The sequence below is a fragment of the Molossus molossus genome, unplaced genomic scaffold, assembly GCF_014108415.1.
Source record: "Molossus molossus isolate mMolMol1 unplaced genomic scaffold, mMolMol1.p scaffold_m16_p_7, whole genome shotgun sequence".
Lineage (NCBI taxonomy): Eukaryota > Metazoa > Chordata > Mammalia > Chiroptera > Molossidae > Molossus > Molossus molossus.
The window spans coordinates 43,025,832-43,039,893 of record NW_023425401.1 but is presented as its reverse complement, the minus strand read 5'-3'; the positions used below and the strand labels follow the sequence as shown (position 1 = coordinate 43,039,893).

The window sequence follows — 14,062 nt, the reverse complement described above, 5'->3', positions numbered from 1 at the left end:
CAAGTGTAAGCAAATCTATATATGCACAATAACGGGAACCAGAGATGTTTATAAGGCTTTTATAGATGGTATGATGAGAACACACTTACCAGCTACTCTGGCAACTAAAGGCTCTCAACTAATTTTTCTGATTTCAGGTTTCAGACATTTAATTATTTCCAATGTTTCAAATTGCAAATAATATGGCAATGAAATGTATTCATTTTTAAACTCGGGCTACTTGCTTCTCTGACATCTTTCTCAATTCTCCATAAATACAACCCTCTAGTTTCAGGCAAAAATGAAGTATTCTTGCTTTCTTGGAAGAGGTAACAAGGTGAGCCACTGGCAGCAGAGCCTGCTGGTTGCCTAGACAATATCCACCCTCCACTTTGACCTTGCTAACAGAACCTCAGTTTTGTACAGTGCTGCAATGTATCCAGGAGTCCTCAGACTCCTTTGCAGCTGAAATGGTGACCATACGGGCCAGGACAGGCCAATGAAGTGTAAGTGAAAGTCTGCTGGATAGGGCTCCTGGAAAAGTCAGTTGCTATATTACTTCTGCTTTCTGCCCTTCCCCACTTCGGTGAAATGCCTAAAGGTGAAATGGTCATCTTGTGATCTTGGAGAAACTATGTACATGTTAAGGATGACAGAATAAAAAGCTGAGAGGATCTTGGACTTTTTATTATATGAAATTACCTGCTGTGCATACCTCTGATTATCTAATATTTTTATTCTGTGAATAAAACAACCCTCCATGTAGGTAAGCCACTGTGATTGAGTTTCTATTACTTCTTACAGCCAAATGACAGACCTAATTTATTCTAGTTATACTCCAGCTATGTTATAATACTGGAGTGACTTGAGATATTTAGCATTACATTTGAGCCCCAAATTGCATATATCAGCAGTTTTTGAAAGCTTATGTATAGAGTAACATTTCATACTTAGAAAAAGTATTGTGTTTATTGTAACCATTAAAAAATATATACAGTAAGAAATTAAACATTTCAATTCCCATCTCTACTTCAAATGCTACTCCCTAGGTGTCACCATTAATAGTTTGGAGTCTGTTCTTTCTGACATTTTCATAGTGCGAACAAATATCAGTAACTTTCATAAAAGTTAAGAAATTAGATATTATTCTGTTGCCGTAAACATCCCAGTTACTTGGTGTCAGTGAACCTGTTTCTTTAAGGCTTTGATATTTTTTTGAAATATTTCAAATGTTCAGGAGGTTTGTGGCTTGAATTTCTGGGACAATCTCTATGATCAAAGGCCAAGGGAGAATCAAATAGCTGCCTCTAGGGGAAAACAAATTCTGAAAAATAGCCGCAGCCCTTCATGCTTAACTTTTATCTCTCTCCTTTTTGGATTGTATGCAAGTCTGAAATGTTCATTTAGGATAGGAGTAACTGGCCTGAACCACTCCTGTTTACAAGTACTACCAACCCACTGGAGGACTGTGGCTGGGACAATTATAAGTCACAAGGTCAAAGAGGAAGTCAGTGTCTCACTGAAACTTTATTAGGACAAAAACAGATTTTTCTTTCTTTTTCTTTTCTTTTTTTTACACAAAGACAATCATTAAAGACCTTTATTAACAGATGCTTGCAGTATGTTAACTTTTTTTTGAAAAAAATCAAGTTGTAATCTTTTATTACAAATTAAAAATGAGGTTCTTAAAAAATCTCAACTTGACCAGATATGAAACATTTTTAAAAATCCTTAAAGGTATATTGAGGAAAACCAGCTTTTTTTTTTTTTTTTAAAGCAAAACCCCAAAAACCATGTTTGTCATCACCAAAAAGAGATGTCTTTAGAAAAAAATAATAATAAACCCATGCTGCACAGATAATGCAGATAGTTCTAGTTATCTAGTCAATGGCACAAAACAAGCACTTAAGGTCTTTAGCTCCAATCTTTTGTTCATTTCTTTTGTTGGAATTTCATATTTATTTCTTCTTGTTGGATGACTAAACCAGATGATGGTAGAGATGGTAAACATAGATTTTTCTTAAAAATCAATGATGGAGAATGAGGAAAAATGGCGGCGGAGTGAACGGAAGCTACACAGACCATCTCCCAGAACCAAACTGGAATTACAACTATAACACAGACAAATCGACGGGAAAAACCAACAGAAAAGCAGCTTGCGAGGACCATATAACCAGGGACACTGACTCCATCCTGGTAGGCTTGCGAAGGCGTGAGACGGGGGCTGGGAGGCCACAGTCAGCAGCTCGGCAGCGGTCTCAGCTATGAGCAGCGTCCTCGGGTTACACTCCCAAGCGGCTCCACAGCGCAGAGCCGGGACAGAGGCTAAAACAGCCACAGCCACTCACCTTGCGCTCCGGCAGAGGGAGGGTAGACTGGATTGGAACTGTGTTGGGACACTCGGGATTTGGAGGGCACTCAGAGCTTTTGCTGAGTGGCAACCACGCAGGACGGTGGCCATATTGCCCTTTCCCAGGGTTCTGGGGAGAGGCAGCGGCCCCTCCCTCGGAGATCCAACCCCAGCCTGTGGGCCATTGAAATGCTAATTGAAGCTCATTAACAACCAGCATCTGCCCCACCCTTGTGAAATCCCCTTATGCTGAGCACCTGAGGGAGTTTTTCAATCAACTGACAACCAAAAACTCATCAAGTAACCTCGACTGCTAGCCTCCAGGCAAAAAGCTAGAGGATGACAATACCTTTCCTGGGTTAGCAACTTTAACCAGGAAAGTAAGACTTGACAGTGGTGTTTAACATGGGGCCTCCCTCACTCATCTAAACCCAGGAGAGGGAGCCACAAACAGCAGAACACCAACACCCACAGGGAAAACTTGACAGGCTCCAAAGCCCACAGTGATAGCCAAAATGGTGAAGCACAGAAACAGAAGCCAAATGAAAGAGCAAGAGACCTCCACCGAAGATGAGATTAATGTGGAGCAATTAGGCACGTTAACAGAGCTAGAATTCAGAGCCATGATCTTGAGGAAGCTGAACACCATGAGTAAGGACATAGAGACACTGAAAATAAGCCAATTGGAAATTAAAAACCATCAAGAAGAGATAAAAAATGACATATTAGAAATGAAAAACACATAGGAAGGTTTAAAAAGCAGAGTAGAGGAAGCTGAGGACTAGATCAGTGAATTAGAAGACAGGGTAGAAAAAATGAACCAATCAGAAAAACAAAAGGAAAAAACTATTAAAAAACAGAAAGACAGCTTAAGAGAACTATGGGACAACTGGAAACGTAATAATATACGCATCATTGGAGTCCCCGAAGAAGAAGAAAATGAGCAAGGGATAGAAAATATATTCAAAAAAATAGTGAGAGAAAACTTCCCTAATTTGGTGAAGGAAGAAGGCATTCAAGTTCAAGAAGCACAGAGAGCACCAAGTAAGAAGAACCCAAACAGGCCCACACCAAGACACATAGTAATTAAAATGCCACAAATTAAAGACAAAGAGAGAATCCTAAAAGCAGCAAGAGATAAGCAACAGGTTACCTACAAGGGAAACCCCATAAGGCTCTCAGCTGACTTCGCACAAGAAACACTACAGGCCAGAAGGGAATGGCATGAAGTAATCAAGGTCATGAAAAATAAGAATCTGAATCCAAGACTACTCTACCTAGCAAGGCTATTATTCAAAATGGAAGGTCAAATAAAGAGCTTCCCAGACAAAAAAAAAAAACAGGCTAAAGGAATACATTAGCACCAAACCAACACTGCAAGAAATGTTAAAAGGACTGCTGTAAATAGTAGAAGAAATAGGAAGAAAAATAGAACCACACTAAACAAAAATGGCAATAAATAAATACATATCAATAATCACCTTAAATGTAAAAGGATTGAATGCTCCCATAAAAAGACACAGAGTAGCAAATTAGATAAGAAACCATGACTCATCTATATGTTGTTTACAAGAGACCCACCTCACACCAAAAGACTCACATAGGTTGAAAGTGAAGGGATGAAAAAAAATTTTCCAAGCAAATGGAAAGCAAGAAAAAGCTGGGGTAGCAATACTCATATCTGATAAAATAGATTTCAAAATGAAGGCCATAACTAGAGACAAAGAAGGCCACTACATAATATTGAAAGGATCTATCCAACAGGAAGATATAACCTTGATAAACATATATGCACCCAATATAGGAGCACCAAAATATATTAAAAATCTTCTAGAGGACTTCCAAGGAGAAATCGACAGCAATACAATCATAGCAGGGGACTTCAACACCCCTTGACAGCACTGGATAGATCCTCTAGACAAAAAATTAGCAAGGAAACAGAGACTCTAAATGAGGCACTAGACCAAATGGATTTAATAGATATCTACAGAGAATTGCACCCCAAAACTACAGAATACACGTTCTTCTCAAGTGCACATGGGACATTCTCTAAGACAGACCACATAATAGGACACAAACTAAATCTCTACAAGTTCAAGAAGATTGAAATCATATCAAGCATCTTCTCAGATCACAATGGCATGAAACTAGAAATCAATTGCAACAAGAACATACAAAGACATTTCCACACATGGAGGCTAAATAGCATGTTATTAAACAATGAATGGGTCACCGAGGAGATCAAGGAAGAAATTAAAAACTTCCGGGAAACCAATGAAAACGAACACACAACAACACAAACTCTATGGGATGCAGCGAAAGCAGTTCTGAGAGGGAAGTTCATAGCACTACAGGCCTACCTCAAGAAACAAGAAAAATTTCTAATTGACTGTCTAACCTCACAACTTAAAGAATTAGAAAGCAAACAAAAAGAAAACCCCAGAGCAAGTAGAAGGAAGGAAATAGTAGAGATCAGAGCAGAAATAAATGACATAGAGACCAAAAAAACAATTCAAAGGATCAATGAAACAAAGAGCTGGTTTTTCGAAAAGATAAACAAGATCGATGGACCCTTAGCTAGACTCACCAAGAAACAAAGAGAGAGAACCCAAATACACAAAATCAGAAATGAAAGAGAAGTAACAACCAACACCACAGAAATACAAAAGATTGTTAACAGCTACTATGAACAACTATATGGCAACAAATTCGACAATCTAAGCGAAATGGACAAATTTTTAGAAACACACAGTCTCCCAAAACTGGACCGGGAAGAGATAGAAAACTTGAACAGACCAATAACAACTAAGGAAATTGAAGAGGTAATCAAGAACTCTCCCAGCAAACAAAAGCCCAGGCCCAGATGGCTTCACGGGGGAGTTTTACCGAACATTCAAAAAAGAACTAACACCCATTCTCCTCAAACTATTTCAAAAAATTCAAGAAGAAGGAAAACTTCCAAACTCGTTCTATGAGGCCAGCATAATTCTAATTCCAAAACCAGAAAATGACACTACAAAGAAAGAAAACTACAGGCCAATATCCCTGATGAACATAGACGCCAAAACCCTGAACAAAATATTAGCAAATTGTATCCAGCAATACATCAAAAAAATTATTCACCATGACCAAGTGGGATTCATTCCAGGGATGCAAGGCTGGTACAATATTCGCAAATCAATAAATGTGATACACCACATAAACAAAATGAAGAATAAAAACCACATGATCATATCAATAGATGCTGAAAAAGCATTGGACAAAATCCAGCATCCATTTCTGATAAAAACGTTCAGCAATGTGGGAATAGAGGGATCATATCTCGACATAATAAAGGCTATATATGAAAGACCTACAGCCAACATCATACTCAATGGACAGAAACTAAAAACATTTCCATTTAGAACAGGAACAAGACAGGGATGTCCACTTTCACCACTCTTATTTAACTTAGAGTACTATGAAAGTACTTAGCCACAGCAATCAGACAGGAGGAAAAAATAAAAGGGATCCAAATTGGAAAGGAGGAACTGAAATTGTCATTATTTGCAGATGATATGATATTATACATAGAAAACCCTAAAGACTCCATAAAAAATCTACTAGACTTAATAAGTGAATTTGGCAAAGTAGCAGGATACAAAATTAATGTCAAGAAATCGACGGCATTCTTGTACACCAATGATGAACTCACAGAAAGAGAAACTGAAAAAACAATCCCATTTACCATCGCGCCAAAAAAAAATTAAGATACCTCGAATAAACTTAACCAAAGAAGTAAAGGACCTATTTTCAGAAAACTACAGGACATTGAAAAAAGAAATAGAGGAAGATATAAAAAAGTGGAAGCACATACCCTATTCATGGATTGGAAGAATTAACATCATTAAAATGTCCATACTACCCAAAGCAATCTATAGATTCAATGCAATCCCCATAAAAATACCAACGACATATTTCATAGAACTAGAACAAATACTTCAAAAGTTCATATGGAACCAAAAAAGACCCCGAATAGCCACTGCAATCTTGAAAAAGAAGGACAACGTAGGTGGGACCACAATACCAGATATCAGATTATACTACAAAGCCACTGTAATCAAAACAGCCTGTTACTGACAGAAGAACAGGCAGATATACCAGTGGAACAGAACTGAAAACCCAGAAATGGACCCAAGGCAATATGCTCAATTAATATTTGACAAAGGTGGCAAGAGCATACAGTGGAGTAAAGACAGCCTCTTTAATAAATGGTGTTGGGAAAATTGGACAGCTACATGCAAAAAAATGAAACTAGACCATCAACTTACACCATACACAAAAATAAACTCGAAATGGATAAAAGACTTAAATGTGACCCGTGAATCCATAAAAATTCTAGAAGAAAATGTAGGCAACAAAATTTCGGACATCATACGGAGCAGAATTTTCACTGATACATCACCTAAGGCAACAGAAACAAAGGAAAAAATGAACACATGGGACTACATCAAACTAAAAAGCTTCTGCACAGCAAGAGAAACAATCATCAAAATGGAAAGGCTACCCACTGTATGGGAGAACATCATTGCCAATGATGTATCAGATAAGGGGTTAATTTCCAAAATATATAGAGTGTTCATACAACTCAGCAAAAGGAAGACAAAGAACCCAATTAAAAAATGGGCAGAGGAGCTGAATAGACACCTCTGCAAACAGGACATACAAATGGCCAAGAGACATATGAAGAAATGCTCAACATCAATAATCATCAGAGAGATGCAAATTAAAACAACAATGAGGTATCACCTCACACCTGTCAGAATGGCTGCCATCAACAAATCATCAAACAAGTGTTGGCGAGGGTGTGGAGAAAAGGGGACTCTAATACACTGCTGGTGGGAATGCAGCCTGGTGCAGCCACTATGGAAAACAGTATGGTGTTACCTCAAAAAATTAAAAATTGAATTTCCATTTGACCCAATGATCCCACTTCTAGGAATATACCCTAAGAAGCCTGAAACACCAATCAGGAAGAATATATGTACCCCCATGTTCACAGCAGCACTATTTACAATAGCTAAGATCTGGAAACAGCCCAAATGTCCATCAGTAGATGAATGGATAAAAAAGCAGTGGTACATATACACAATGGAGTACAATGCAGCGGTAAGAAAGAAAGATCTCTTATCCTTTGAGACAACATGGAGGGACCTAGAAAGTATTATCCTAAGTGAAATAAGCCAAGCAGAAAAAGACAAATACCACATGATCTCACTTATATACGGAATATAATGAACATAACAGTCTGAGGAATATGGTAGACCCAGAAACATGGAAGTAGGGCACAGACTGACATCCCTCAGAAGAGGGGTTAGGGGTTGGGGTGGGAAGAGATAAACTACAGAACTTACATGCATGTATGCATGACCAACGGACATGGAAATTAAGCTGGGGATGGGGTGCGGGTGGGTTGGGGAGGTGGGTGCCAATGGGGTAAAAAAGGAGAAATATCTGTAACAAAAAAATAAATATAAAAAAAAAAGAAAAAAAAATCAATGATGGAAAAGGATTTTAATACATTTTCATTTCTGTTAGTTTTATGGTCTATGAGTGCTATTTTGTGAACTTAATAGCTAAAACTGTCCTAATATAAATAGCATTTATCTATTAAAATATAAACAACTTGTGAGCATTTTACTATAATATCCTCTTTGGTCAAAGGCCATTCCTTATATATTTGTGTTCAGCCAGATCAACCTACAATGGGCAAGTCTCATCATCGGAAACAGCATCCAATTACTTTATAGTGTCCCACTCTTAAACATAAGCAGATAACTAAGACCACCAGATATTTGAGAAAGATTTCTTAAAAGAGGTAAAAACAAACACACAAATAAAGAAACAAAAAACAAGAAATGTAAATTGCAGAAAACAAAGTCTATACAAAGAAAATAAAAAAACGATCATTAATATCCTCAGTAAAATAAAAGAAGATATAAAGTAAGAATCTAAGGATAATATAAAAAAGAAACATTCAAAAAAAAGAGTTCATGAAAATTTAAAATATGGTACCAGATGAAAGATTAAATAGGATTGGAAGGAAAAATTGAGGAAATCTCCCCTTGTAGCAACTCCAAGAGACAAAGAAATAAAAATAAGATAAAAAAGACAAGAAAATTAAAAGACTGTTTTTAAAGGTCCAATATCTGGATAATGGGAGTCCCAGAAAGAAAGAGTGGATATAATTAAAGAAACTATTCAAGACAGAGTCTTAGAACTGAAGCATGTACATTTCTATATACAAAGAGCCCACTAAGTGTCCAAGACAATGGATAACATTTGCCAATGATATCTCTAATAAGGGGTTAATCTCCAAAACATATAAAGAACTCATACAGTCCTGGCTAGTTTGGCTCAGCGGTTAGAGCGCTGGGCCATGGACCAAAGAGTCACAGGTTTGATTCTGGTAAAGGGCACGTACCTCTGTTGCAGTTCAGTCCCTGGCTCTGGTGGGGTTGTGTGGGAGGCAACCAGTTGATATGTCTCTCTCTTTCTCTCTCCCCCTCCCACTCTGTCTGAAGATAAATGGAAAAAAATATCCTCAGGTGAGGATTAAAGAAAAGAGGAAGGAAGGAAGGAAGGAAGGAAGGAAGGAAGGAAGGAAGGAAGGAAGGAAGGAAGGAAGGAAGGAAGGAAGGAAGGAAGGAAGGACTCATAGAACTTAATAAAAGGAAGATAAACAATCCAATTAAAAATGGGCAAAGGACCTAAATAGACACTTCTCCAAAGAGGACATACAGATGGCCAAGAGACATATGAAAAATGCTCACTATCACTAATTATCAGAGAGTTGCAAATTAAAACTACAATGAGGTATCATCTCACACCTGCCAGAATGTCTACCATCAACAAATCAAAAATGACAAGTGCTGGTGAGGATGTGGAGAAAAGGGAATCCTAGTACACTGCTGGTGGAAATGCAGACTGCTCCAGCCACTGTGGAAAACACTATGGAGTTTCTTTGAAAAATTAAAAATGGGACTGCTATTTGACCCAGAGATCCCACTTCTAGAAATATATTTTAAGAACACTGAAAGACTAATCAGAAAGAATACATGCACCTCTATGTTCATAGCAGGACTATTTACAATAGATAAGATCTGGAAACAGCCCAAGTGCCCACCAGTAGATGAGTAGATAAAAACGCTGTGGCAGCCCTGGCTGGTATGGCTCAGCAGTTGGAGTGTCATCTTGCAGACCCAAGGGTTGTGGGTTCTATTCCTGGTCAAGTGTACATACCTGGGTTGCAGGTTCAATCCTGGCCCTGGCCAGGGTAGTACAGGAGGCAACCAATTGATGTGTCTCTCTCATATTGATGTTTCTCTCTCTCTCCCTGTCCCTTCCACTCTATCTAAAAATCAATGGAAAAATGTCTGCAGGTGAGGATTAAAAAAAAAAAAGCTGTCCTGGCCAGTTTGGCTCAGTGGTTAGAGTGTCGGCCTGCGGTCCAGAGAGACCTGGGTTCGGTTCCCGCTAAGGGCATGTACCTCGGTTGCAGTCTGTCCCTGGCCTTGGTTGGGTTGTGCGGGTGACAACCACTAGATGTGTCCCTTTCACGTCAATGTTTCTCTCTCTCTCTCCCTCCCACTCTATCTGAACAAAAAATGGAAAAATATCCTTGGGTGAGGATTAAAAAAAAAAAGCTGTGGTAATTTAATACAATGGAATACTATGCAGTCGAAAAAAAGAAGGATCTCCTTACCCTTTGAGACACTATGGAGGGGCCTGGAGAGTATTATGCTAAGCAAAATAAGCCAGTCAGAGAAAGATAAGTATCACATGATCTCACATATATGTGGAATTTAATGAACAAAATAAACTGATGAACAAAATAGACCCTGAGACATGGAAGCATGAAACAGACTGATGAATCTCAGAGGGAAGAGGGTGGGTGGGAAGAGATTAACCAAAGAACTTATATGCAAATATGTATAACCAATGTACACAGACAATAGTGTGGTGAAGGCAGGGGTGGGGATCAGGACCGGGGTGGAGGGGGTCAATGGGGGAGAAAGGTGAGAACATCTATAATACTTTCAAAAATAAAGATAATTTTTCTAAAAAGGGAGACACACACAAACAAATAAAAGATCCACAAGTAGGAACATCAGTGTGCAATTTAAAAATTCTGGTGGCACGTAAAAAAATCCTATAAGCTTCCAACATGAAAAAACCAAACTGGCTTTAAACAAAAGATCAAGCATCAGAATGACACTGTTTCTTAATAGTGACTCCAGAAGGTAGAAGGACAACTAACTAATGCCTTCATTATGAGGGAAAGTGGTTTCAAAGCAAAAATTCCTTATCTAGTTAAATTACTAATTATCTGTGAGTCTAGTGAAAAGTTAATATATTTTCTGACCTGCAAGGTGTTCTGACATGCATTTTCTAACACACAAGGCCTTAAAAAAAATGACTCTTTGTTTACCTTTTCTCAGGAAGCTATGGGAAAGTATACTCCTCCCACAAAAAGAGAGTAAGCCAAGAAAGAGAAATAGAAGAAGTCTGTGAAATAGGGGATCCAACATAGGAGAGGGGTGAAGAGAGACACCGAGATGATGGGGTAAGTCTCCTAAGATAAAAGCTGGGCAGACCCATATAGAGAAATGAGATCAGTGACAGATCAGAAGGCCCCTGGCATCCAGAAGCTGATCTGGCACTCACAGCTAGGCCTTGGTGTTGTGCTGTTGAACACAATCTCAAGAAAATAACCATCAGACTAGACCATTCTATGATAACAGACAAAAACAAGATCACACTGTATTTGTGTTTCATCCCACACAAAAACATAAACATTGTCTAATCCACAAAATATCACATACTCTTATCTCACAGTCTTCCTTTCCAATTACAGCTTTACCCTCAATCTAGTCTTTCTCTTTCTAGCTAAGATTTATTACGATACTCAACCATAGAATTATTCTCACTTTCTGACAACATCCAAATCTAGGGCAAAGCCCTATTTTCTTTAGCCATCCCCCAAATCATATAACACAAGCACAAATCCTTTTAAGTCCTTTCTAATACACTCTACGGAGATACCCTACTGTTTCCCAAGATGTGTGTTCTCCTTTGCTGCAATGGGTAATAAATTCAGTTCCTTCAAATGAGAGGGGAACTAGGCAAAGGTTAGGATCAGCAATGTCTACCACAGTTGGAAACTTCTGCTTAAATTTCTGAGGTCATGAATCTCCATAAGGTCAGGGAGCATGACAATACTCAAGAGAATGAATATGGTTTCTATGCACCCTGCTGCTTCATTTCAGAGTTTGATGATCTCTCTCTCTCTCTCTCTCTCTCTTTTTTTTTTTTTTTTTTTTTTATCAAAGGAAGCATTGGCCAAGGTCCAGCACAAGGATGAAGCCTCTAAAGGATGAAGCCTTTCAAGAGTGATTGGTTGATTAGCAGGGCGTGCCACCTGAGAGAGGAGAGAATCAGAGGCAACAGGACCAAAACCCCAGACTTGGGAGCACAGAGGTAGCAAGAGAGTAACAGCTGTCTTGATCATTCTCTGACTGGAGTACTCTCTAATACTGCACAGAATTAGCCAGGTAGCCTAAACATTGGGTTCCATTCGTCCTTGGCTAGTTAGAGATGCAGGCCAACTGACCAGTTAATACTGACAGGATTTGATCTAGTCTCTGACTCTGAGCGTCTACAATGACATCATTCTGGATCTCTTTCAAAGGTAAAGATAGTGGTTTACTTGGTCCTACCCTGTAGTGACTGGATGGCTCAGCTGCTCCCCCTGGCCAGGCTGATGCCAAATCCAAATAAGACATTTATCTAATCTTGGGATAACAAATAGAGATTGGAAAATATTACAGGACTATAGACTCTATCATCGCTTTGATACATTTTAAAATGCCTTTTTTCTGTTCTTCCTCTTTCCCTCTTCTTTTTTTTATTGATAGCAAAATAACTTAAATTTTTTTTACTTCAAAAAGACAGCACTGAGCTTAATAGTAGATAGTGGCATACAGCACCCACCTCTAACAGAAACCTTTGATGCAGTGCTTGAGTTTGAGTGAGGGCATCCCAGGACACTTTCAAGAGTAGCTCCATTTTTTTCAAATTTCGAAAATCTCGTTCTTTCTCTCTTTGCTTTCGAGAAAGTTCATCATGGTAGTTCTGTTTGTCAATGAGACAGTTTCGTAAACTGAGATCCAAAATCCCTCTGTTCCAGATAGAGACAAAATGAAAGTGATTAGTCATCAGGTTCCCTTCATGTTTTTAAAGACAGCATGCTCAGCATATCCATACAGACTATTCTCATGTTAGAATTAAGTTGTAAATAATGCCCAAAGCAACTTTGTTTGCAAGTTGGTATCATTTAATGCCACAGTCTTATAAAAACCACAAATGGTAGAGAAGATTGGCAGAGACAGAGGCTCCTAATTTCCCTGCAATTTTACTTAAAATTAGAAAGTAACACGCTCTCAGGAAATCACATCACCAATTGCTCCCATTAGGAAAAAGTAATAATTACCTCAGAAATACCATTCATTTGTAGGGGGAAAAAAAAAATCCCTCAACTCTAGCACTCTCGGATAATCTGATTTTCCAGAGGCAAATTTCAGAAACATATAAAACAACAGGTTGTGTCCTTAAGATTTGGTCACAGGAAATTGAGGTAAACAATGAGTAAAAGATGGAAAAAATACTTCTAAAATGCTTTATTTAATAATGTATGTTTTATTAATAGTAAAAAAAATTGATTTAAAGTCCTATAAAATGTTTATTGAAAAGTTCTATAAAAAACATCTGTTTGATTATGTTTTGAATCCTAATATATAAATTGAAGAAAAATTTCGATGACATACATATAACTAACCTTTCAGTTAGTAAAGTTGCTTCATTCTCTCTGGTTAATTCCAATAGCTTGGCCAATTGGTTATATTCTCGTTCTTTGATTTCAAGTAAGGCTCGTTTGCCTTCAACTTCCTTTATTATATCCTCCTTCTCTTCCATTATGGCATTAACTTTGGTTTCAACTTTCTTTAGGGAGTCATTTAGTTCTTTGAGTTCATGTTCCAAGATAATTTTTTTCTTTTCCATTTCTCTGTGAGGGATATATACATACATACACATACAAGCATTTGCCTTATTTTGAACCCATGCTGTCTTTACCTATTTTTACTTCCTCACCAGGCAACAGAAGAGCTAGTCATAAATTCAATGATCTCGGAAATGGGGTGAAGACCACAGATGGGTGGGACTCAGAGGGTATCTCCACTGAGGGTGGGCATTTGTCCAGCTGACTCACTTCTTCCCTGATCCTGGGGTTCTACCCTCATCCTGACCAGCATCCCAGAACTGAGCTGAATTTCTCAACTTTGGTGCTGGTGGGCTTGGCTAGAGCCTATTTCATTTTCCCTCTTCTTCTTTTTTTCTATCCTCACCCGAGGACATTTTTTCATTTTTTTGTTCAGATAGAGTGGGAAGGGAGAGAGAGAAACATCGATGTGAAAGGGACACATCGAGTGGTTTCCACCCGCACGACCCAACCAGGGCCAGGGACAAACTGCAACTGAGACACGTGCCCTTAGCGGGAACCGAACCCGGGTCTCTCTGAACCTCAGGCCGATGCTCTAACCGCTGAGCCAAACCAGCCGGGGCCATTTTCCCTCTTCTTTTGAGTCACCAGAGCAACCATATTATTTCTCCAGAACTGGTGTGTCTTCACTTATA

General features: G+C 38.6%; 1 protein-coding gene across 1 annotated transcript in view; it reads right to left on the bottom strand.

Annotated features, from left to right (window-relative positions):
- CCDC146 (coiled-coil domain containing 146) overlaps nt 1-14,062 on the bottom strand; it is a 138,771-nt gene that overhangs the window by 31,165 nt on the left and 93,544 nt on the right. Inside the window, exons 7-8 of the mRNA XM_036246769.1 lie at nt 13,206-13,433; nt 12,362-12,548 (exon numbers count right to left, since the gene is read on the bottom strand). Of these exons, the coding sequence (XP_036102662.1) occupies nt 12,362-12,548; nt 13,206-13,433 (415 nt within the window). The remainder of the gene's footprint in view (nt 1-12,361; nt 12,549-13,205; nt 13,434-14,062) is intronic.